Raw genomic sequence first — 27,863 nt, 5'->3', positions numbered from 1 at the left:
GCCTTTCCTTAGCATGAAGAGGAAGTGACATTAAAAGCATCTCCTACTGATCGGTTGTATCTGTCTTGACAAAAGTGCTTTGAATTCTTTATAAATAGGAAACGGGAATAAAATATTTAAAGCACTATTCATAAATGTGCAGGTGAAAGATGACCTTACCTTAACTAACACAGCTGTAAATTAAGCATTATACAATACGTATATTTGGATGCATACTTCACAGCTTATAATTTGCAGCCGTGGAGCGGGGGGAAATCCCTCAAAACTCCAATCCTTGTTTAATTGACACTACTATTTAGGATTGTCACACAACAGTACATAACATTTCATACATTTGATTTCTAACTGATTATATTTCCCCAAGGGGATAGCAGTTCAAGGATCACTCCAAAACCTGCCTTTTTTCCCCTCACAAACAGCTACTCCAATTTATCAGCCTTTATTGACCTTGGTAATAATTCAGCCATACAGTTTCTATTGCCATTTACCCATCAAAGTAGCATTAAGAAGTTCTCTCCATTCAGCAATTGGAAACACTGGGATTTAGTATATGATATCTATTGGAGAGTTGGTTAATGAATTGCCATATCAATGCACAGAGCATCCATGCTGGTTGACTGCACCTGGGGATCAGAAATCCATCATATTTAGCTATAGGGCTTCACAGAGTTATTTCTTGCACTGCTGCACAGTGTGCTCTGCACTTGGTATACTAGCAGCAGCAGCAAAAAAGTGGGAGGAAGGAAAAGAAAGAAAGAAAAAAAGATGGGATTGAAGTGTTAATGTGGGGAGTCAGCAAGACAATTGGATGTTGTTTCAGCTGTAATGAAGAATGGAAAGGGGAAAGACTTTGCATACCCAATTATCGATCTTATCCCCATGACAGGGAAAACTTCCCTTGCTAAATAGGCCAATGATGTGCACAGTTGGCTAATAAAATTGGGTACAAATAAACACTTTTCAAGCTTTAATGGATTATATTCACAAATATTATGCCATTTTAAACATAGGTATTACATAGGGCCATGATGGTGGGTATTACATAGGGCCATGATGGCAAACCTGTGGCACATGTGCCAGAAGTGGCATGCAGAGCCATCTTTCCAGGCATGCTAGCCGTCACCCATTGCTCTTCTGGCCTCCGGTGTGCACATGTGCGCTGGCCAGCTGGTCTTTGCATACAAGGGAGCATCAGAAACTGGAAGAACAGATCCTGTTGTGCATGCATGCCAGAAATGGAAGACCAGGTGACTGGCATGCATGCACAGGCCAGAAACTGGAAGCTCAGTTGAAAAGTCATGAATTCATTGCTTTTTTCTCTCTAATGTTTTTTGGGATATTTTCTTTATTTATATTTAGAGTATAAATGGGGGGAGTGCTTCTAACATGCAGCACAATTCTGTTTTATATCATATCTCCAGAAATGGGACTAACTTGAAACGTTGATAATTCACAGTTAAGATGTAAATCCTGGCACTGTGATATTTATAGATAACATTAGGTACCAAGCTGGGCATTATGGCTTATTTAACAAACAATCATTAAAACAAATCATGAATTAAACCAATGAGTGAGCCCAGCATGTGTCCTTGTTTATACATTAGTCTTAACAGATGTATCTTCACCACCTTTTGTGGTGTAAAGTTTTTTCTGTGTAAAACTCATTATTAAAACCCTCAAGCTATCTTGCTCTGGCTATCTTGATCAGAGCATTTCCATCCTAGAAGGGTTCTCCAGAATTACCTGTCTATTATCCTGCTAATGTCATTGCAATGCCAGGTGAACATGCATTTTATTTCCCAGCAGTTTAAAAAGTCTGCAAAAATTTAAGTGTCCTGAATATCTTTGTTTCTAACATTTTTTTTTATTATCCCACTCTGCAGATATGACAAAGTGGTAACAATTAAAAAAATGAAATTTGAGCAGTTAAATTGTCATTAAAGCAACTAAAATTTATCTCACCCTCCCTTAAAAAAATGGGGGACATCAAAAGAATGATTTGACAGTTTGTTTAAAAGGAGAACAAATGAGGGCTAAACAAATGGTTTTTTTTCTTGGTTCTCACGATGGTAAAGTTTCACTATCACACTAAAGCAATAGTGTGTTTTAAAACTGTAATGTACCCAGAAAGTTGCAATAGATTTGGGAATGATTCTGATGCAAAATGGTAGGGTGTTGCCATGGGAAAAAAGGAAATTAACTTGCTGATGTTAAGTATCTGAGTGTGTAAGTTTGTATCTGGAATTAAAAGCAGACGAAAGAGGATCCTCAGATATATATGCTTCCCCCTCTCTCCTTACTTACAGAAGAGAGTGAAGAAAGAGATAGCAATAGCACTTAGATTTATATACCGCTTCACAATGCTTTATAACTCTCTCTAAGCAGTTTAAGAGTCAGCCTATTGCCCACAACAAGCTTGGAAGGATAGAAGGCTGAGTCAACCTTGAACCTGATGAGATTTGCAGGCAGCTGACAGTCAGCAGAAGAAGCCTGCAGTGCTGCATTCTAACCACTGTGCCACCATGGAGATCTGGAAAGCTTCAGACAAGGAGCCTGCCCTCCAAAACAAAGAAGAAACAAAATTCAATATTTGAGGGAAAACTGTGGAGCTGTGGGTGCACGTCTTGACCCATACAGGTATTCCTCCACTTACCACCACAATTTATGTTGCTGAGTGAGAAATTTGTTAAGTGAAGTTTGCGACCTTTCTTGCTTCATTTGTTAAGTGAATCACTGTGTCTGTTAAGTTAGTTACACAATTATTAAGTGAATCTGGCTTCCCCATTGATTTTGCTTGCCTGGAGGTCACAAAAGATGATCACGTGGCCCTGGGATACTGCAACATTCATAAATATGAACCAGTTGTTAAGCATCCGAATGTAAATCATGTGGCCAGCGGGATGCCGTAACAGGTGTTACTGTGAAAAAAGTCACTTTGAAAAAGTCCCAAGTCACTTTGAATGGTCCCTAAATGAACTGTTGTATAATGAGGACTACCTGTACAGAAACATACACACAGGAAAGAATAGGTAGTTAGCCTGAAGTGGAGGGAATAATTAGTGGAACCTGGGAAGACTGAAGAAGATAAGAGGCAAAGCTCCAGTTAAGAGAAAAATTATTTATACATAACAAGTGAAAGGGACAAAACAGGGTTTTGTTCCAGCAGCAAACTATCCTGCTAATATGCCTCCCAGCAACTACAAGGGAAAGAAACAACTTGGGAGGGATTTGGATCATTTGGTACACTTAGTCAATGTAGATAACGTGAAGCTTTACTCCTGATGGAACTGAAGTGTCCAGGGTATTTGGCTGACAGTGGATCATAGCTTACATAGCCAAGAAGAGGAGGAGAAATAGGACTTGGATAAGCCAGGATGAAGATTTCAAGAAGGATCAAGCAGCCAAAAAGGGGGCGTGATTTTGCTTGCTGCCTATATTCCACAGATGGAGCTTTGCTTGTTTGTGCCGATGAGTGACTGGCATACCACAGATCAGTGCTGGTCTGCAGACCGGGGGTTAGAGACCCCTGCTTTAAGGAGTTGCTCCAGCTGTTGGAGGAAAGAGGCAGAGACAGACTACTATCTCAGCCATGTACACAGAGGATCAGTCAGTGTCACGGAGGGATTCCTTCCCATTGATTTCAAAAGCTTCTGTTAAAATTCTATTGGTAACTTTGTACCATGTTATAAAGTTTAGGTTAGTTATGTGGTTAGTGTTTTATTTTAATGCAAATAGTTCTTGTCCATTCACAACTATGATTGTATTTTTTTAATTGAATGGATTAACTGAACTAAATTGCAACCTAAAATTCCCCCTGGTTGTTTGAGTGTTAAACAAGTTAAGCAGGATCCTTGTTTAAAGTGAATTGGATATAAGCTGGAGGGATGCTCTTTTGGGAAATCTAGACCAACATCTGTGCTTCCCAACTGGACCAGAAGCTAAACCAGTACTGGCAATTGCATTAGCCTTTGTTTTATCAAAGGATGGCAGGAGAACTGGAGAGTAAAGGGCAGAATTGGAAATAGTTTCATTTATTTTTCCTCTCTGTTGAATTTGTGTTTGGTAATCAACACAATGAGTTATTTTTTATCTATATTCAGTTAAAAGAAAATAAACATATTAATACAAAGAATGACTACTTGTTTTAATTAAAACATTATCTTACATAATGGTAAGAGGAATGGTATAAAGAAAAGAAATGATTTTGGCTTGTATATTTTAACAATGTGTTTGAAGCTAGTGTTCCATTAGTGTCTCTTAAGAAAACTTGCATTACTGTAATTTATAAATCAGATAGGAATCATATACATTTTTCTGCCAATTCTACCTAATTGATTATTGAATGTAGATGTTAAAACTTTATTTTAAATTTAAATATAAAGTTTATATGAGATTTCTTGTTAAGCAAATCTAGAATGTACTAGGAAGATTTTATACAAGCAGGATTTATCATAAAGGGCTGACTCTGAATTAATAAAACAAAGAAAAGTGATGTGTAGTTAACTAGACAGAGAAGAAGACTTTTGATGCATTATTAGTGATTCCTATTTCTTTATTTTTTCAATATTTTTCTCAAAAATTCTAGGCTTACAACTGTTTACTCATCTCAAAAATATGTAAGGGCTTACTCATATATTGAATTATATAGTTCAATATATAATTGAGCTTTAACTCCTTTTCATTGGAAGTATAAGGCAGTATTGTAGCTTCTCTCTTTTATTATTTGATTTGATTTGGACATTTTAGCATTTACAGTTAGGCAACTTAGCAAGAATCATGACTTGATACCTGTATGCATTGAATAAAAAGACATTATGCAATATTAGCTATTGGAAGTTGTAGATAAATCTGACCCCTCCAGATAAAAAAAATAGGCTTTTATGGTCTCTTTTGAATATGATATTAATTTATCTAAGTCTAAATATCGTGAAACTACTATGTTCATTTTGGTCAATTTCAAAGGTATCCATAAAAACAAAGATGTCAGGTTGAGAATACAATACCAAGATATATATATCTCAGATTTTCAGCAGCATTCATAGATGGCTTCATTTAAACTGAGCATGTTGGATAATGTTGCCATGTTTTCCTGAAAATAAGACAGGGCGTTATTTTCTTTTGACTTACAAAATAAGCATTTGGCCTTATTTTTGGAGAGGTCTTATCATTTTTGAGGTGCAGGAGGTGGTGAGCCTGGTCACCTCATGGCTGCTGCTGTGTTGCAATATTTTCAGGGAGGGCTTATTATCCGGGGAGGGCTTATTTTCTGGAAAACAGGGTACTACTTAAAAAATAAAGACTTAACAGTGATAATTTAGACTATAAAGTATTATTCTATTTATTAAAACTTTTTAAATAATTATCATGAATTATTATAATTGTTTTAATGAGAAAGTTCCCCACTTTCTGCCTTTTTGTTCAGAAATGTTTCATTGTCAGAGAAGGAGATTTTAAAATGATCCTTTTTTCTAAGGTCAAAAAATATCAAGTCCTACATATTCAAAATTTGCCATTACAGCCATTTTATTAAAAGTTGTCAGAATGTACTGAAGCATAAGAAAAATGAAATAAGGAATTGAAGAGTCTGATACCTGAACATCTGGAATGCCATTTTAGCATCCATATTTTACATTTTCTTATACATATTGTAATTGTCATATTGTTAGTTTTGAATTACATTAAAATTGTAATTAATACAATTACTCAAATACACTATATAATTATAATTAAATTATGATTCTCACAGTGTAGTTTTATTTTATACTTGGTCTCTTGGACAAAAGTTATTTGACATATTAATTATGTTTTGGAAGACTCATTGGCTTTTGCAAATATTCAAGCTGAGCTATAGGTCAAAAATAACACTAACACAAGTTAAATTGTTATGGTATACAAACAGAATTAGATAATGTACAAAAATGATGAAAAGATGGATGGATACTCATTAGCCATCAATGACAGAGGGCGCTGATATCATTCTTTTACTGAACAAGTATTTTCCCACTGGGAATACTGATTAGAAAACTATTTGACATATTCTAATTAACGCGTTTGATTTCCTATTTATTTTCTCTTGTTTTGTGAGTTTTTCTTTACTCTTTCTTTTATGTACTGTATGTGGAGTCAATCAATGTCTATCCTTCAAGGAAGAGAAATGCGGGAGAATTCAAAAGAATTAGCCTAATATACTGCATAAACTCAGCCTATGTGGTTAGATTATAGTTAATGATATCATGCAAACCAAGAAAATTGGGTTAATTCCATATGTTATGATTACCATGTGCCCATGTTCAACATGTAAGCAACAAGGGAAAAAAATCAAGGAAACAATTGGTCCGCTAAAGGGAGAAGATGACAAGAATGAGCATAATTCATTCTTTGCATCTATTTTTATGAAAAAGAAAAAAAAATAGCCCTACCTATCAAAAGCAATACCAGAAGATATTGCCAAGATAGAAGATATACCAGAATATATGTCAATCGATCCACTCTAGATCACATTGCACTCATGTCAGAAGCACCAACGCTCGTCCGGGTTGAAAGGATTAGCTGGTGACATCACTATTGACCTGGGAACACCCAGTTGGTCATGTCCTATCCCATGGCAGCACTTAGGTTCCAAACACAGGCTTGCTAACCTCCAACCCAGTGTCTTAACTCTACAAGCCACCAATGCACTCTAGATGAATTCAAATTGCTAGCACCAAATGGATTACATGCTATGTTTCTGAAGGAGCTGGCAGATGTGATCTCAGAGCCACCGAGCACAATCCTTTAAACCCCCTGAAGCATCAGGAACTACCAGCAGACTGGAAATGAACTGATGTAGTTCCAATCTTCAAAAAAAGGGGAAATATTGGATCCAGGAAATTACTGACCAATCAGCATGACATTAATATCTGGGAATACTCGAAAAGAAAACCAAGCAGTGAATTTATAAGCACTTAGAAAGGAATAAAACTATTTCTAGAAGCCAACATGGATATGTTAAAAACAGATGATGTCAGAAAAAAACTGCATTGCCTTCATTGTTGAAGGGACTATATTGATGGATCAGGGAACTAGTATGGACATAGTTTACTTCTGTGCAGTGCAGACAAGTCAAAGCCCTTCTATCGGGTTATGCTTCAGAATTTAAATTTTGGGCTTTTTCTTCCAAGCTTTCTCAAGTAAGACATGCAGTCACATAGACTTGTTTATATAAGCATTTGCTATAAACTGGGTATTCCTGGTTTTTATCTTACCAGATTCCATCCTTAACATCTGTTGGAGAATCAGTACACATCTATTTCTTTTACAAATACTGAAAGAATAGGTTGCAATAAATACTTAGTTGATAGGCAGAAATATAAAGCTCTAAAAAACCAGGAAAATGATTTGTATCTTCTTAGATGTCAGCAGTACAATCTCTTTCATAAGCCACAGATGCCTTACTGAATCCTTGCTTTATTTTCTATGAGCAATTTTTGCTTCTTGTAGATCACACATCACTGTTGGTGCAGTAGGGTGGAGTAGAGTAAATGCACATATAGAAGCACTTTGGGTTAGTTCAAAACTTCTGGAGACAGAGTTGGCTTGGGATAAAAAAAGTGTTCAATAGCTGTTACATTAAATTCAGCTTATCTTGGAAAGGAGGATGGAATGAAAAAAAATTGAAGATTGTCGCACATTGATTCTCTTGGGTATAAGAAGAAGGAGACAAAAACTCTCAATATTCCATTAGCTTAAACTATAAAGTTGTATTCCAATAATTTTATGGAATGTGTTTCTTGGCCTGGCCTATCTTGAAGGACTGAAATCAGTCTACCTCCAACAGAGACATGTCATTCGTCTCCCAAGGTGGAACAGTAACAAAATAGCACTGCATCCTTTCTAAGGATACATTTAATCCCACCTAACTATTAATATCAATTGATGAACTGAATCATTCTGGAAGTATGCCATCTATTCTCTCTCTCTCTCTCTCTCTCTCTCTCCCTCTTTCCTTTCCTTGCTCCTTCCCTTTGTATGTGTCTGTGTGCGAGAGAGAGATACATACAAAATAGATGCCTGAGCACATAAATCTCTGAGTATTTAAAGGACTCATAATTTTCAAAAAATGAATCCAAAAAGATTTTTCATAAATTATAGTCATGAAAAAATTAATAAGATTTTTTTTTTATTCATACGCATATAAGAAAATATGTGTTATAATGTGTCCTGAGAATCCCCGGAACTGCCTTTAAGATTTCAAGGGAGACATTATCAGAGAAATACCAATTAGGAACTGGAAATTGCTATCATATTATTGTATGTTTTTTATGTGTTTGATTATGAGAGAATATGTCTGTGTATTTATATGTGTATTCTTTATGTAGGAGGTTCGTTATTTCATTTTGCTCTAAAAGTCATAGGCATTCTCGATCTTAAGGATTTTTTTAAAAAAATACTTACGCAATAATAAACAGAGGTGTTTTAAATACTAATACAGCAATAAAGAATAAACTGAAGCAAATCCATAAAGATTATACTGTTACTGCAAAAAAAAAAGATAAGTGTCTGGGTAGATGTAGACTAAAACTCATTCATAAGGACAAAGACATGAAAACCAAGATAACAGTTCCAATGTTGTAAAACTGATTATAGAAAAGCATGTATTGCTGATAGGAAACAAATCAAATGAGATTGCAGTAGGATAACATTCTTTTGTGTTTATTTCATTAAACTTGAAAATTGCTTTCTCCACCAAGACCAAACATTCATTCAATGAAATTTGAGAATGGAATTAAAATTAGAGCGTTATTAAACAATGTGGTATTAGAAGACTTGACAATTTAGAAAATCTCAGAGAACTCTGCACAATGCCCTATCGAAGGATCCAATTTCACTCTTGTCAAGAGACAGTCCCATAATCAAAGTGCTAATATGAGGAAAGGTCTTCTCCTAAATACTCAACAACTTTGTTTCTTAAGAAAATGGGATATAGTGGCCTTCAGTCAGTGATCATCATAACATGATGATCCTGTACATGAACAAAGAGTTGGTTTTCCATATGACCCAAAACATTTAGTAAATAAAAAAATGCAATTCAATTATTACTGAAAAACAGTGTAATATAGCACCATTGTAATCTTATTATGAAATCCAAGTTGACCAGCACTTTAGAATAAAATGTAGTTTCCAAACATTGATGAAGAACAAACAAAAGCAGAACATAGCACAATAATCTAAAAAGAGATTTTGAAATAATGAACTTTTTTTACTTGAACTCCAAAAAATACTGTTGGAGCTGGGTATTTCTATATATTTTATGAACCATGCCAGATTGAAGAACATCCATGTATGTATTAAATGTTTATACTAAATAATATAGTATCTTGAATCTTAGTTACTCTGGAGTTTAATTTGGGGAAGTCTAAAATAATGCATGGAAGTTTTTTTTTTCAGAAATCAAGAATAGGAGTGGTAAGGATGGCATGTTAAATAGGTAGCAAGGAGATGCTGGTATTTTTTTCCCCAATATTTACATTACACAATAAACCATAAATTGGTTCCTTATTCATCCTCATTTATGTGTATCTTTGAGTCATTTTCAGTTTCACTGTTTTATGATCAGATATCCATTACCCCACAGTCAATAAAATTGGAGACTAATACCCAATGCAGTCTATCTCAGGTTTATTGGACTTCAAATCCCAGAAATACCAGGTATTAGACATTCTGGCTGACAAATCTGAAAACTATAAATCTAAAAAATCTAGAGAGCACCAGTTTCCAGATGTATGTACTAGTTACTAATATATGGTTGCTGAGACTGAAATGTTAGTTAGCTTCCACCCTCTTTAATTTGCCATTTCTTAAGACTATTCTAGCTTCTTTTTATGTTTCTTCTATAATGCAATCAACAGTTCTCTATCAGGACCCATATGTCATCTGGATATTCCAAGTAAACCACAGGTGAAAATACATGTAATGGGGTGGGGGTTTGGCATGTACTGAGGGAGGCACAGGAAAAAAGTGCAAATGCTGTTTTGTTGACTCCAGAGAATGTACCAGTTACTGCCCTATGTCCATATCTAGTAATGGGACCTGGCCAGTGGAGTCACAGGAAAAAACAACAACAAAGTCATAAGAGTGCAATGGACAAAGAGACGCTGGTCTGACCCTACAAAAGTATAAATTTAGATTTTGTCCAATGTAAACTATAGTTGCTTTTATTAAGACAATATTAAACAAGCAGACTTAAAGGCTTAGATTATCTTTAGACTCATCCAGGATACATTTTATGTACACTATTGGAAAAAAAAAACAATTTTTAATTGGTGTTTAAGATGACATTTGTTAGAAATATGTACTTTATAAGTAGGATTTTGTTTTTGTTTTATTTTCTTCTTTGGCTGTTTAAATGCATTTGTGTAGCCATTAAAACCGAAGGCAAAATGAAGGATAAAAGATCTGTACTTACTATATGAAGTTGTAAAAAGTCAGTAAGGCCAGGGGCGCTGTCAATCCGTACCAAGATGCCATCTTTGACTGTTGTGCTGAACCCAACAGCTAAGCGGTCTGTCCTTGTGCTGGGTCTATCATTTGCTGGCCAAGTATACAGGATGAGGCCTCCACTTTTCCCAAAGATATATGTGGCCCCAGCTGCAACACACACATAAAAAACATATAGAGGTAACTTAGCCAGTTATATTAACATTTCAACTGCGTCCAATAGTATTAGATATAAGTGCAAAATTCCATTAGAGAAAGTTATGAAAGCCTTCGGGCGCTGTGTCAGTTTGAATTAAAGATGTGAACAAAATGAATTAATAACAAAGCATATGCAAAGTGTGAGCATTGGTAGACTCAACTACATAATAATTACATTATTTCTAAAAGGTTTTACCCACTGACAAACCATCAAGTTAGGTTTCTTTTGCCTAAAAAATTCATTTCATGTTTCTGGCAAATACCATAGTTACTGTATGTAAGAGTAAGCCACCACCCCACTCTTATAATTACTGGAAAATATATGGGTTTAGGATCATCATCTTATATTGAAAAAACAGCAGAAAAATTAATTATGTTAAAAACATGGGGAGAGGTGAGAGATACAAATGGTTATAGATAGCCATAAAATCACTTCCCTTTAACATTAGTTACTGCTTGGGAGTAAACAGTTAACTTTACAAAAGGTTATTAATAATAAGGTTCAATAACCTTTGAAGGTTATTATTAACTGGCTATTTTACAACCAGTTGATTTTAATCAGAAGCTAGTAATAGAATTAATGACTTTTTTTATCCTGGCTCTGCCTTTTTTTAAAAAAGTGTGGCTTCTGGATATATATGCCATTAACACACAAAAGCACAATCATTATGGGAGAAGAAGAAAAATCTTTCAGTATAGCTTTGGATGGAGAAGTTGGTATTTTATTAATTTTTTTATCAAGGATAAAACAAATCAGGATCATCTTCTAATCAAGTAATTCATTAATTTAGCTTTTCTTCATTAAGCAGAGCATGGCCTGTGGTTGGGGAAAAATGGAAAACAAGTTTTTCACTGGGGAACAGAAAGGGTATCAAGCAAAACCATCAAATTTCTGACCAGTAATTTCCTCTAAAAGTAAATATAAGATATTGGGGAGAACAACATTATTCAGCCTTACTGAATGAATGCTATATACATTGCGATAATCTTTTTGAATTCGTTAAATATTTCCCAAGAATTGCTAAAATGAATATTCATGCTGTGTTTGGGAATCCCAGTGAGTTTACAGAGCAAGAGATAGCAAGATTGGCAAGAGAAACACAAGCAAATAAGTGGCAGCTCCTTTTAAAGAAAGATATATTACATGAAATAGGTTTTATTTTTCACATTCTGTTTAAGTCTGTTTCAGGTGTCAGTTGCCAAATAAAGAAAAATAGCATCTGCAATAAAGAGAGCTAGCAGGCACCACCAAGTGCCCACTATTTCATTATTGTTTTACTTGCAAAGCAAACAAAGAACATCCACAGCACAGTTAAATACCTAAACCACGGCATCTGTAGGAACCAGTCAGCTACACGCAGAGATTAAAGTATGATTATGCACTCTATGTGTTTCAGAAGGACCATACCTTCCAATGATTGGTATGGATAACTTAATTTTCTAAAAGACTGTAAGAGCTTAGAATGGCTCATTAACAGAACAGCACAGTGGAAATATTCTGGAAATAAGCTAATTCTTTTTTTTTAAAGGGTAGAACTTTAAAATTTGAAAAGCTATAGAATCCAATCTTCTGTTCTATGCAGGAATCCAATTCAAAGCACCCTGACAGATGATTCAACAGACACATTTATTTCATGTATTTGCTAAATTTACACCCCACTTCACCAAGAGAAGACTACAGTAACATGTATAGCATCCCTTCTCTAATTTTCCCCCAAAGAGCAATCATGACAATGCTGTAAATAAGATGGGCTGTAAATAATCATAGCTGATGATGGACGTGTACCTGTGTCTCACAGATCCTAATCCAACACTTTATCCACTGGATGTCTCAGGAGTACCCATGGCAGAGCGGTGTCAAAATGTCCTTCATATCCATCACACAGCTGTTAAAAGGGATACTGGTTGCGACAGGATCCAGAACCCACCACTGTCCTCAATGAATAACCCTGACTGCCTGGTTGTATCTATTAATACTGCTTATTATTTTGCCGATAGATTTCTGCCTTTTCTAAGCCATGATTTTCAGAATTCTTACTGAAATCAGCTTGCACACAGTCAAACACACGCACACACAAACATATATTGTTTGAAAAGGATTGATCTTGGCAAATGTCTAAGATCCAAATGCTTATGTTGTTAAACATTGGGGATGTTTAACAACATAAGCATTTGGATCTTTGCAGAGGACTTAAAAGGAAACAATGGGGGACTAATGGGGGACTTCATGGAGAGCTGAGCCAATAACAGTGGTAGAACAAGGAACCAACAAATGGATCAGAATTCCCCTCTGGATAAGGAGAATTCCGGGCAGTTCACAGGTGCTCCATACAGTGATTCGCTCAAAGAAAACCATAACAGTTTTTGGCAGATTTTTATTGCTCTGGGAGTCAAGGTAAACCAATCTCTGCCCAAGAAACAATTTGGGACCTTTACAAGAATTTGCATACTTAATTATTTTGGAAATTGCTTTTTAGATATTAAGAACCTTCAGAAAGGTAAGTTTCATTACGCAATTTGAAATTCCTTTCACTCCCTGGTAAAAAAGGTTTTATGTAAGTTTAAGGTCTTAAAATTATTTTGGAATAAACAGTCAAGAGGTGAATACTGTTTTGGGGGAAATTATAAATGGATTAAGAGGTCAATGGGTTTGAAATAAGATTTTGAATTATAAGAATATTTTCTGTGGGTTGTTTGAAATCCTATTTAAAAATATGAAGATTTTAAGTGTGGGAAAATGTTCATTACAAAAAAAATGATTTAAAATGAAACCAGCTGATGTCTTATTAATTAAAAGGCATATACAAGTAAAAAAAAACACCACAAGAGTAACTTGGATGACTTTCTTATCTTGGATTTACAAATAGAGACATGTTAAATTTATGAAGCAGTTTATGAGAAGTGACAAAAAGAAAATGAAAAGAAATTTTGAATACTATTCAAAGTTCAACTTTTCTTAACAGCAAAAGGAAAGGTATATAAGGTCCAACAAGGCTTTTAAAATTTGTTTATAAAGAAGTGATGAGATATGGGAAGGAAGAAGACCTATTTTGTTGTAATATCAGAGAAGATGATAAGTACTTGTCTTAATGAAGTCAGAAGTCACTTTATTTCTTTATATATTTTTTCCTTCCTTCCTTCCACTTTCTTTTTCTTTTTCTTTTTTTCTTTCTCTGTACTTTCTATTTTTTAAAGCTTACCGTATATTTTTTTAATTACTTTGTATTCATTTTTTATGTTTGTATCAATAAACTTTAACAATTGTATTTTTAAAAAAAATATTGATGTAGGCAATTATTTCCAAGGAAGTTCTCCATCAGAGATGTCCACAGCAAAGCAGGATCAGATATGGTAAACCCTCTTCTATAGTGATCTTCCAGCAAAGCCTTCTTTCATATCATGTATAATGATATCACCGGTCATGCTCAGATATTGTAAACATGTTACTTGCCTGCTGTCAAAACATATACCAGTTGGTATAAATTGCAACATTATCCCAAATTAATATTTTATTGTTGCTGTTATTGTTTATATTATTAATAATTATATTTAAGTAATTTGCAATAATGAATGAAACTGGTATTTTCCCATATGCAGACAATTCTAATAGGTTGTTGACTGGATAAATTTTAATGACTTTGCTCTTTGAATTATATTTATTATTATTCTATAACATGATGCGTTGCTCAATTTTAATTGCCTATAGTAGCATCAGAGGATCCTGCTAGCAATGTAGTTCACCTTTTTTAAAAAACAAATCTTTTTTTTTCTTCCATGACTTTTCATATTTTAGTTCATTTTTCACTAGTAGCATAGAACTGGATTGTATAACTTATAATTGACATAAAAAAATGTCAGTCCTGTGTCACATTCTTCCATTTCACATCATAAATTTTAGTCAACCTCTTATCATTTTGTGCATTCACATACCTGCACACGGTTGGCAGGGGCCAAGAAATAGAAGAAAATGAAATTAAAATTTTAATGCAGGAATGTAAGCTTCACCCTTGAAAATAATTCTTATCCCCTCCCTCTGATGAACACACTTCTTCCAGGGAGCTACTTGGTTGCACATACTGCATGTCAAGAGAATGGCAATTACATTCAATTATAATGACTAACCTGTCAAGACATTTCAGTGCCAACAAGATGAAGTCTGACATGAAAATGCACAGGACTCTGTGAATCTATGAAAATATTAAAAGGTTCTACATCATATAGGAAATATTGGGAAAAGACAAATTGGATCTCCTATTTTATTCTTTCAACAAACCTCTGAAACAGGGAAAGCGATTGGTCAAAAGTCACCCAGTAAGTTCCATCTCTTTTTACAAAATGTGAAGGAACAAATCAAAGAAGAAAAGACATCAGAACAGCATCTTTGGAACAGCAGCAAGAGATAAACTCCTAGAGTTCTGGAAAACTTGGCCATCTGGCTTTGATCACTGGCCTGGGGTTGATGCTTAATATTTTTCTAGGGCCTCTATTTTGTATTGTTGATTTTACAGTCTATTAGATCATTTTAATCTGTTTGTCTTACTTAATGTTTTTAGATGTTTTATGGGTTTTTTTTTTCTAATTTTTATGCTACCATTGTGCACTGGATTTGGGAAGTCAATAAATTAAAATAGTAATAACTTTGCCAGAATTTTGGATTTGACTGTAAAAAAAGAAACAAACTATTGGGTTGAGAAGATTTTAGAAAATAAGTGAGTTAAGATTTTATAGAACTTTAAGATCCAAACAGACAGGCATCTTGTTCATAACATGGCTGATATAAGAGTTACTGAAAAGAAGGTTGAGCAAAAACAATTGGAAAAACTGATGACGTACCAGAACTTGTACATCAAAGCTGAATGCTTATGATATACCAGTTGTTACTGGAGCCCTCAGAGCCATACTTAGGAAATGTCTTTGATATCTGGAAATTTAATAACAACAAAAATATTCTGCTTGAAACAGCCTATATTCTTGGATAATTCTTAGGACTTTGGTTAGAATTTGAATTATTAAATTTGGATCAGTCTTTGATTATGAATCTAATTGTAGATTACCCATACATAATAGCAAAATAGAACTGCAAAAAACTGGGAAAAATCACAAAATGCAAAGACCTGCATATAAAAGAAGAAAGACTGTGGCAAAAGAAAGCAAAGATACTACCTATACTAATACTAATAAGACTTTAGGTGCAATCCAAAAACATCTGAAGCACCACTTGAACACCATCAGCACTGACAAATCCTCCTTAGTCAAATGCAAAAACAACTTACTTGGAACAGTTTACATCCTGAGAAGATACCTTTAACACCATCAAACAATAGATGCCTATCTCAGGTTCTTGGGAAGGACTGGATAAGTGGATAAAAATGCAAAATCCAATCTAAATATCTGGCTGACTTTGCAATCAACCATAATATTTCCTAATAATGCTATATGAATTCATTTGCCCTTTCATATATTGGAAAATAACTTCCAAGGAAAACAATATTCCCTCTGAATTCTAATCTATTCCCATTGTTCCTTCAAGTAAGGAATTTGTGAAGAGAACTAAGGATGATTAAAAGTAATAATCCTATAAACTGAGTTGTTATAACAGGTTGGTAGCATCTCCAGGTAGATATTTTATGCTATTAAAAGTGGTGAATAAGTCATTCTTATGACTAGACATTTAGCATATGTAGATTATTGTGTCTAATGCCATACTATGTTTATCATACAATCCTAATTAAATACAGTAGAATTTACTTTTAAGTAAAATTACATTGGCTCAAAATTTTCAAATATTAGATAACCCAAATCTGCTAATAACAGAAACTGTAGCGATTGGCAATCATTTCCCTAACACAGAAAAATACAGCTGCACCATTAATAGATTCTGATACATGAGCTCCAAATAATATATTTAGTAAAACATAAGTGTTCAGTAATTACAAAACCAAGCCACAATCGTAACAGAATATAGAGTATATGTACATGTTTACAAGTATGTCTACATATGCATATATTTACACACACACACATGGAAGAAGGGCAATAAAATAATACTAATATACTGCTCATTCTATTAATCCAATATCATGTAAGAACAGCAAACCGTACTACCTGAAATAACAGGTAAAGAATATGCAACCTTCTACTATCTCTTAATTAATTATATGTTTGTGTTCTCTTCTTTGTAATCTTTTGTAAATAAAGATCATAGCACTGTATTTTTACCTGTGTTCATTAAAAGAACTGGATATTTATTAAGTAACTGCTTAACAAAGAGAGAAACTGACCTTAACAAAAGCCCACATTTTGGAAAGCATGAGACAAAGGATGACCAATTAGCCCATTATTTCCCATCAATTTGATTTTTCTATTCTCTAGAGTTCTGCTATTTCATTACAGGGTTTCAGCTGAATACTATTTTTTGTGAGTTCCTCTTAGGATTCTCATTATGATTATTAAGTATGGTAACTATGCAGTTTTCTCCTCATGCAGCAAGAATTTATCAATTCAACTGAAGTCAGATTCACTAGCTTAGCAGACTTCATGTTTTTATTTGGCAGAATTTGCAAGTAGCTAAGGTGATGAAATACATCTTGTGTATTCTTAGTGAGTAGCAAGCTTAAGAGAGAAGAGGAATCAGTAATATATCAAAACCAATTAAAGGACAGCTAGCTAGATAAAGCAACACCCATTTCAAATCAGGGCAAGGACTGTACTAAAGAACTGTGTAGAAGCAGTAATTGAACAAGGAGGACCTATTTCTTATGTGAGCTTAATGCTTTCATAAATTTATTTTAAAGTATGCTTGAAAGTTGTGTCTTCAAGTCATTCAAGCTGCCCAGAGTCACCTTATAGGTTAGATGGGTGCCATAAAAAATAATACATACATGGCTACATACATACATGTATGCATGCATGCATACATACATACCAATAAAGGAAAATATTTGTAGCTCAGGGTTGAAATGAGAGATACTCAGTGCTCTCTGAATGTGGTTTTTCCCCCCAGCTTTTAGTACAGGTAGTCCTCAATTTATGATCACAATTGAGCCCAAATTTCTGTTAACTGAGTTTTGCCCCATTTTAAGCCATTCTTGTCCCAGTTGTTAAGTGAATGACTGCAGTTGTTAAGTTAGTAACCCGGCTGTTAAATGAATCTGGCTTCCCCACTGACTTTGCTTGTCAGAAGGTCGCAAGAGGTGATTACATGACCTTGGGGCACTGCAATGGTCATAAATATGAACCAGTTGCCAAGCACCTGAATTTTGATCACATAACCATGGGAATGCTGCAAAGGTCATAACTTCTAAAAACAGTCATAAGGAACATTTTTCAGTGCCATTGTACCTTTGAACAGTCACTAAGTGAACTGTAATAAGTTAAGGACTACCTGTTAATGTAGCAATTTATAGAGTAGGTCATTCTAGAGGCATAATGGTAGGGATGCTTTGCTGTCACTAAACTGAAGTTTGCAGTTTTTATGAAACATGCTTGCAGTCATAACAACTGTTTCTTTTTTTATACAGTTTTTTATTTTTTCATTTTCATAACATATAATCACATGTATACTATTACATAGCCAACATCATATTGTATTACTAAATGTTTACATCAATTCCTCTTATCCTCAACTCCCAAAAACAGTGTTTTGGGTAGTTGAGGGTAAGATGAATTGATGTATACATTTCATAACAACTGTTTCTGAAATGATTCAATCACTGAGTGAAAATATAATAGTGCGTTAACAACAGACAGGATCATTGGATAGCATTCAGATATGTGAAGGCCAAACTCCTTCAGGTACAGTGGGATAAAGGAATTCAGACAATTTGAAAAAGGCAACTAATATAATTATTTCTTTCGTTGGTCTTATCATTTGCTGAGGGATGACATTTCTGAGCTTGTGAGTTGGTTTCCAAACGTTCTGTTAACAGGCTAGGTAACCTCTTCAGCGGAGTTTAGGAGATGTAGAACACCGATACAGACATCCCCTAAACTCCACTGAAGATGTTATCTAGCCTGGTAATGAAACGTTCGGAAATCAACCTGCAAGCTTGGAGAATGACCCTTCATCCTTACCATTTGCTGCTTATTCATACCAATATAAATATAAAAGTGTACCAATTGAAGGCCATGACCTCTAAGGCTAATTTCAAATCAAGCCAAAGAATACCAAGTGGGACATTTTTTGAGAAAAGACTTTAATGTCAGGGACCATACAATGCAAATGGGATCTATATAACCATAAACACAGATGGGGAAGGGGGCTACATGCTGTACAGCATTCAGCCATGAAATGGTCTACGGCCGAAATGAAATAATCTTATTTGGAATGTCGGAAGTGGCAAAAAGCGATACTGATGGTTCCTCTCACATACAAAAGAATCTAATACTGAAAGAATTAACATAATGAAATGAGCAGTATAGAAAATTGCTTATAAGGCAGTGCAGACTGTTAATAATGGTCCTGGGCAGTAGTGGTATTCAAATAATTTAATAACCGGTTTTCTGCCTGAATGACCAGCTGGGTGGGAGGGGCTTGATGGTCATGTGACTGGGTGAGTGTGGCCAACTCAACGTCACTCAGGTCGATGGGTGCTTCGCCTTAGCTGTTAGAATGTAATAAGGGTTAACCACTGAGGCAGTTTCTGTAAGCAGGGCAATAAAGATTAGGCTAGAAACAACACCAGAATGTTTCCTTCCTGTCTTCCTTACAGGATTAGCCCTTTAAAGTGGAAAAAAACAAAATGAGATTTCTTCCAACAACCAGTTCTCCAAACTGCTTAGAAAATTAATAACCGGTTCTTTCGAATAGGTGCAAGCTGGCTGATTCCCACCACTGGTCCTGGGTCATAGGATTTTTTTTTCCAACTGGTTCCTTTAACCTGAGATCTATGAACCAAGTGTGGGTCTATCAAAGATCTATGAACCAAGTGGGTTCCATCACTATGATGCGACCTAGGTTTACCTCAAGAGAAAAAGCATCCTGTTTCATAAGAACAATGTGAGTACATAATAAATAGCATTAGCAGGAGGTCACTTATTAAACTTTAAAATATATGTAAGAATAATTAATTTAAATCTGAAGATTAAAGAGGAAGTAGTTTGGAACTGGGAGTCCAAAATGAGAAATCTCTAATCTCTTTCACAAAGATCATTCTTCAACTTATTTTGCTCTATTTTCAATGATAAATCATCTTTTTATTTTGTCAAAAAGCTAGTATACAAATGCAACAAGCACACAAAAATAAGACACAATTGGTACACAAAATATACGTTTTGTCTGCTATTGTTAGTGTGATATTTAGGACTAATTTTTTATTCAGCTAGGCTTTTTCTATTGATTTCAGAATTGGGTAATAAAAAACCCCACTGTCTTTTAACTATATAGGCAAATAAATTCCATAATGAGCAGGCATGTTGCAGAAGATAGTAACTCTTAAGTCCATTTTTATTTACAAAGAAGATTAGCTTGGCAGTTCTCCCATTAAATCAATAGTGAAAATCATAACAAAAAAAAATAAGTGGCAAAATAACAGCAGATTCATGCATTTTTCCTTACAATTGGAATCAAGCCATGTGCAAACTATAAAAGGCTAAAAGAGTAAAAAGCAAATAATGTGTCTATTCCTAAAACTGATACCATTACCATACATTATTCCCTATGGCTTTTGTAGTTGTTGGCATATTCAATTACTATAATGTTTCTGCTTAAAACATAACCGGATTCAGAGTAACCTTGAAGCAAAATATTTGTATTTATACTATTTCCAGACGAACGACTCCATCAGAAGGTGTGAACTGACCCACCAGGTGTCAAAGAAGCCAAATTATCGCATAATGGGCAAAACCAAATTTCACATAATATGAAAAAACTAACTCCTCGGATATTTGTCATGCTGTTTCTCACTTTTTCAGTTTGTTGCAAATGCAATATATTGACTCAGCCCTTGCTCTGGTAAGCATTCACATTCTTCAGTAGCAAAAAAAATAATAATATATAGGTTTCCTTGTTTTTTTTTCTTTTTTTCTTTTTTTCTTTTTTTCTTTTTTTCTTTTTTTCTTTTTGCATAGAATGATGTTTAAACCACTGAAATAAGAGTTACCAGTTTTCATTCCTCTCTCATATTCCAAATCCCTGTAGTTTAACAGCCTCATTTTCGTTTTGGACAAAATAGCATCAGCATCAGCCATAAATATCAGAAGCTTCATTATATTCAACCTGATTAGCCAAGCTCTTTTGCTTGTAAACAATTGGATATGGGAAGACAAGCTGAAGTTAAATTCAGGGAAAATTGAGATTTTGCTAATTCTAGGAAATAGATAAAAGTAATTACATTTTTCTAGCAGACCAGGTCACAGTCTGGGATCCTCCTGGATCCTTACTGTGACGCGTTCTACATGGGGCTGCCCTTGAAGAGTGTTCAAAGACTTCATCTTGTCCAGAACACAGCCGCGCAAGCGATTGTGGGTGCACTTCGGTACACCCCCGTTACACCTATCCTCCGCGAGCTGCACTGGCTGCCCATTGGTCTCCGGACAACCTTCAAAGTGCTAGTCGTTACTTTTAAAGCCCTACATGGTATAGGACCTGGGTACTTGAGAGACCGCCTCCTGCCAGTCACCTCCCAAAGACCTATTAGATCCCACAGACTAGGCCTCCTCCGAATTCCATCTGCCGGCCAATGTCGGTTGGCGACTCCTCGGGGGAGGGCCTTCTCTGTGGCTGCTCCGGCCCTCTGGAATGATCTCCCCGTGGAGATCCGGACCCTTACTACCCTTCCGGCCTTCCGCAAAGCAGTTAAGACTGGCTGCTCCGGCAGGCCTGGGGCTGTTGAACTATCCAGCCCCATTCAAGGTTATGGCTGTTGTAGAATTTTAAATTGTTGTTTTTTATTTTATTTTTTTGTATCCCCTCCCTTTTTATTGTTAGCCGCCCTGAGTCTCTCAGGAATAGGGTGGCATACAAACTTAATAAAATGAAATGAAATGAAAATGAATGTTAGAATACCATGTAATGTTTACATCAGTAATCCAGTATAGTTCCTTTTTGGAGGAGAGAGAACAAGTTCACTGTGATGATTCATGTATTGGCAGGACAGTTATTACATTGCACTAAGTTATGGTTATCAAAGAGGATCTGGAAATTTCAGTTGGCCTATTGACAGATAGTAAATAGCAAGCCTTAAAAAATGCCACAGAATTGTTTGAAAATACTTCGTTTGTTGTTGGCTACACTCTCTGAACCATTTCTGAAGGTTGTAATTATATATTTTTTTCCACACTGTTTGGTCAAAAGAGCCAAGGTGGCGCAGTGGTTAAATGCAGCACTGCAGGCTACTGCTAGATCAGCAGGTCAGCGGTTCAAATCTCACCGGCTCAGGGTTGACTCAGCCTTCCATCCTTCCGAGGTGGGTAAAATGAGGACCCAGATTGTTGGGGGCAATATGCTGACTCTCTGTAAACCGCTTAGAGAGGCCTGAAAGGCCTATGAAGCGGTATATAAGTCTACTGCTATTGCTATTGCTATATACCTGGTGAGGACCCAATGGCAGATAAATTTGACATGAACACTTTTATTCCACTATCTCTATGTTGTGTTATGCAATAATTGTGTTATACAATAATACCCTTTCATGTTTTAGTATTTTAATGTTACATGTTCAAATTTTAGCATTTTTATTTATACATTTTAGTGTTCTATATTTATTTTCTTTACATTTCTGATTCTCATTTTTGATGTAGTTTCTTAAAAATACATGACGTTTTAAATACCATTATACTATTACTGACATTTCTTTGACCTTATTCTTTAAATTGATTTTTTTTTAAAGATGGGAAGCTTGACTACTTGTTTTAATGGACGGTTATTTGAATTTTTACATACAGGAAATTTGAAAATGGAAACATTTACACACACACACACACACACACACACACTATATATATATACATTGTATGTATACATACAAACATGCAGTATATTTTTTCATAATTTTCCAAAACAATAATATTAGAGCTGAGATAAAATTCTTTATCTCAAATAAATGAATAAAAGGTAAAATTGTCTAGAGTTACTTTAAAAAAAAAAAAAGCCAGGAAGGAAGATTAGCTAGACCAGGAAAAAAAAGTTGTTTTTGTGTGTTTATGTGACTGTGTGTTTCTGTTAGTTATAAACCTTAGATATTTTAATGCTTTGGCATGCTGGTAACAGAATTATAGAATTTATTGGAGTTGAATAGTGTGTAAAGGAATAATTATTTTTAAGATAATTGTTATACCTGCACAAATGTTTCTATATATGATTTCAATTTAAATTATGTGTACATAGACATACAGGGATCTATGTCTAGAATACCTATCCACTTGTCTTTCACCAGAAGCAGAAAGGTAGAAGGATAAAGTAGCGGGAGAACTGCCCAGTGGAAGGACAAGGTAGTTTGCCATCTAGACTGAACCTTACTAACTTAACACAATATCCAAGACTTGATAATATTTTTCCTAACTTAGACACAAACCAGCATGAGCCTAGAACTGGGATAACTACCCTTCCGGTCTTCCGTAAAGCGACTAAGACCTGGCTATTCTGGCAGGCCTGGGGCTGTTGAATTATCCAGCCCCATCCTAAGTTATGAATGTTGTTGTAATTTTAAATTGTTATTTTTATTTTTATATCCCCCCTCCCTTTTTTATTTGTAAGCCGCCCTGAGTCTTCCGAGAGTGGGCGGCTTACAAGCTAATTAAATAATAATAATAACATCAATATAAAATGCAGATATGGCTTTACTAAGACTATAGGGATGATATCTCACATTTTATCTAGTAAATTATGTTGGTATGAATAATATTTGTCTATTATTCTCAGTTTTTGAATGATTTATGTAATGCTTTATAATTTTCCTTACTTTATTGCATAATACTGCTTACCAAAAGCAAGATAGGGATGTACTATGAACTATACCAATGTAATAAATACATTTTATATTATGAAACTATCAAGTAAAAGGACACAATGGAACTTCCTTACATACCTTTATTACATTTTGAAGATTTAGTTTGGATTGCTGGATTCAACAAAGAATACACTGTGGCTTATCTAATTGTTCAACAGAAGAGAGAATCTTAATAAGAATCTTCTCCCTACTGTATTAGACAACTTCCACCTGGAATAGGGAAAAAAAATCTCCCTGCTTATTGATATAGTCTTCTTTCAAACATTCTAACAAGCTATAGTCTGTGTTTTGTATTATAACGGAGAAGAATTCAAATATATACCACTTAGACCAATGTTAAGACTTGTGGATTTCAACTCTCAGAATTCCACAGCCAGTTGCTAAGGTAAGAGCCCTCTCATCTAGACCATTGTTCATTGCCTTCCCTTGACAAACTTGAGGAAAAGTTTCTGTGAAATGCATTACCTAGCTCTTTGACTGCGTATAGGGCAATCCTTCCTACCTTAAAATATGCTGATTACAGCTAATACATTAGCATGAAGGAAATCTATTAAGTCTCCCCAAAGAGGAAAACAGTTATTTTCTTTGCAAATACTTGTCTGTACTTGTAGTAATCACTAGCAGCTTAGCAGAGGGATGCTTGGATTGTAAAGTTGCTTGTTTCACAAGTGCTTTTAAACTGACAGTATTATACTGCTGCATATTTTCTATGAGAACCATATTACTCAGACATAGAACCTGCAATTTAAAAATAATGTCCTGCACATATGATTTCCACTTATTGGATGTATCCTACACCTGTGTTAATTTATCTAATTTATTCTATTTCTGTTATCAAAAGTCAGTCCCATATCAGAATGCTCATTGAATTAACTAATTCATTGGACAGGCAATTCAAAAACATACCTGCCAATCACACTACAAACTATAAAGTTTCCAAATAGTCTTCTAATGGAAGTAACATTTTTTAGTCATGACCCGAAGTCTTCCAGATTTGATAGAAGTAAGTCCTCTTGATCATGGGAATCCATGTCTACATATATATAGATGGAACCTAACTAGCAATATCCATCCTAAATATTGCTGAAAATATAGGCCCAGGGTAGCTGTTTAGATCAAACCTTTACTAAAGTTATTCTAATCACGATACATGCCCTTTGAAAGCAATCTTTCAAAATGCTGAATCTGTTTCAACCTCATTTCATTTCTCGGTATGTCTTCAGTCTTTTTGCTTCCCCTCCCATCCTGAATTTGGTTGTGATTCTCCCTCCCAACTTCAGCTGACAGCTTTTTGAGGCATCACCATGACGACTGGAAGACCACCTGAGATTATAACTAATGGTCAAAGTTTTCCTTCAGAGCAAACTCCAGCTGTTACAAACTTCTCCCATTTATCTCTTCACAGCCTCAATTAGGGCAATTGCACTTGGAACTGATTTCCTCCTACCTCCCACCGAATAGATACGTCCACCTGTCGATTGGCATCCCTGCTTCATTACTTGTTGACAACCTGAAAAGCAACTGAGCTCCGCTAACAAATTGCTTCTAATCATTTTCTTCCCTAACATTATCTCCACAGTCCTTCAGTATGCAGACACACTCTCAGCATGCTGAGCTGGTTCCATCCACAGAAGTGTGAACAGAGAAAGAGCCATGGATTGTGGATTCTCTTTCTCAATTTGCAATATAAAATAATTGTGACTATATATTATGCCTCTTCTCTCTGTGTCCTCATAACACTGCTACTGTGTAGATAATCCATTATCAGTTCTTCTTGACTGCTTACCCTCTAACATCCTCTCATTATAAATGATGTAGTTATGAGTAAGAAAGCTTCCACATCTTAAAACAACAACAAACAATGGAGTGCTTAAATTCATTTCCATCCTTTTGCATGCATTAAGATTTACAGTACATCTCCATGTCTTTTAATGCAGAGAACAGAACCATTCAATGCCTTCTCTGACTTGATACTGAAAATGTGTAACCTTAGCCTTAAGATAAAATTCAACTGCTATGAACTCAGGTAGTTAACATTCTAATCTCTTGTCACAAATTTTTTGCCCCAAACAAATAGATAACAACAAAGTGAAAATATTGAGATTAAAAGTGCCCCTTTTGTGTATGGTCTGATAGTGCATTAGTTTTCAAGTATGCCACAAATTAAAAACCTTTCTAAATGGATTAAAAATAAGTCTTTAATAATATACATGCAAATATTTTGAGGCAGTTCATTTAAGATTTTAATCTCTGTTAGGCAGTGTGGCTATTACATATCCTAAATTTACATGCTTTCAAACTTCTAGGTTGGCAGAAGCTGGGACAGCTAACGGGAGCTCACCCCATTACACGGCGCTAGGGATTTGAACCTCCAAACTGCTGACCTTTCTGATAGACAAGCTCAGCGTCTTAGCCACTGAGCCACTGCGTCCCTTTTCTACTGTCTATACATACATACAAAAAAAGGTTGGGAAATGCAAATTACATATACAAATTATTTTCTGGGCAGAAATAACCAATATTAATATGTGAATGTTCGTAATTTTCCTTCAGGCTTAATAGCACCCATAGTTCCCGCCTTTTAGCATAAATGAGCAAGAATTTAACATAGGCATGATCTGGACTGAGAAAGCTTTACATCGAGGGCAAAAGTAGTTGGATCTTAATGCAAATAAATTTAAAGTACAACCATATCTAATATGGATTTCAGTATTTCCCAACCTTTTTTTATGTAGACCATAATACTAGCATCAAAAGCCTAAAGGCATAATAGAATTTATGACACTTCTAGGAGGCATGCTTAGTGCTTCAATGTGTTACATTTTAAAAATATATCAAAAAAAGCCAAAATACATAAGATATTGTTATTTCTGCTGAAATCTTAAAGATTTGGAGACTCAGGAGGCTTAATAAATTTATCTTGGCATCCTCCATGCAGTACTACCAGTGGTAATTTTAAAAACTACCAATGATGCTCGAACCAAAAACTGGCAACCATTTCTTTATTGTTCTTCCTTTCATTTAGAGCACGGGTGTCACACTCAATTTCATTGAGGGACACATCAGGGTTATGTTTGACCTCGGGAGCTGGAGTGGGTGTGGCCAGAGTGTATATGGCCAGCTTGACATCACTCGTGTCAGGGGTACCTATGGTGGCCCAAGTGCTCTGGCATTGAAAACAGATTATTGAGCTCAGTTTTTGGCTGGAACAGCCTCCTGCAACTCTGCCAGCAAAAACGGAGTTTGGGAGTCTGTTTTCACTGGCAGATGGTTGCAGGAGGCCATACCAGCTAAAAATGGAGATTGGAAACAGAGGCACCACTGGCTCTTTCTAAGCACGTGTGGGCCAGATCTGGGCCCCGGGCCTTGAGTTTGACACCCCTGGTTTAGAGATACAATGATACAAAAGAGAAGTGTCAAGGGGCAGGGGGGGGTATTTACACTTCAGAATACAGGTTTTTATCTTAAGTATACAAAATGATTCATTGATAACTAGAACACAAATGAATTGTATAGCCTACATTATTAAAGACAAAGAACTGGTTTGGTTTGGTGGTTAAAGCATTGGGCTGAAATCTGTATTCTGAAGTGTAAATGGCACCAGTGGGCCAGGCCAATTCCACTGGGGTGAGATGATTCCTTGAGTAGCTTGGACCCAAAAGACTTTACGTCACGTCATATCTATGATTCAAAACATTTATTTCATATTATCATGTTAGAAGAATCAGCAGAGGTCATTCCTCTAGAATACTGAGCAATTGACATAATTAAATAAAAATCATATAAATAAGTAATGTTACATGAAGCACTTCATGATATACCTGAATCAGGGGATACTACGACTAACAACTTGGAACAATATGCTCTGTGACTTGTTTAATTATGATTTTCTTCATAAGCAATAGCATGTATCATTCTAATAAGTCTACAGTCACAAATGGAGTTATTGCATTTATGTTCAGCAATTTAATATACTTTCATATTGCATGTTTCTCTGGATATGGATTTAACAAAAAACATGATGGCTTAAAAAGGGACTTGCATTTTATTAGATCAAATCTATCTTCTGGCTGCCATGAATGAAACTGTATTGATTAAATATTTTGCCCTCCCGTCCCAAAACTGCTTTTTATCTTTCTTTTCTTTAATTACCATAGTTCCAAGAACAAGGAAAAAAGGCATGTATTGATTGTTTAAATGTTAGAAATGCATGTAAACAAATGTTTTTAAGGCAAAAGAAGA

General features: G+C 35.2%; 1 protein-coding gene across 1 annotated transcript in view; it reads right to left on the bottom strand.

Moving 5' to 3' along the window:
• The window catches only part of LOC116506152 (neurexin-3-beta-like), a 503,635-nt gene that overhangs the window by 304,815 nt on the left and 170,957 nt on the right, over nucleotides 1-27,863 (bottom strand). Inside the window, exons 3-4 of the mRNA XM_032213810.1 lie at nucleotides 25,408-25,463; nucleotides 10,445-10,626 (exon numbers count right to left, since the gene is read on the bottom strand). Of these exons, the coding sequence (XP_032069701.1) occupies nucleotides 10,445-10,626; nucleotides 25,408-25,463 (238 nt within the window). The remainder of the gene's footprint in view (nucleotides 1-10,444; nucleotides 10,627-25,407; nucleotides 25,464-27,863) is intronic.

This window comes from Thamnophis elegans, chromosome 1, assembly GCF_009769535.1.
Source record: "Thamnophis elegans isolate rThaEle1 chromosome 1, rThaEle1.pri, whole genome shotgun sequence".
Classification (NCBI taxonomy): Eukaryota; Metazoa; Chordata; class Lepidosauria; order Squamata; family Colubridae; genus Thamnophis; species Thamnophis elegans.
This window is presented reverse-complemented; position numbering and strand designations above follow the sequence as displayed.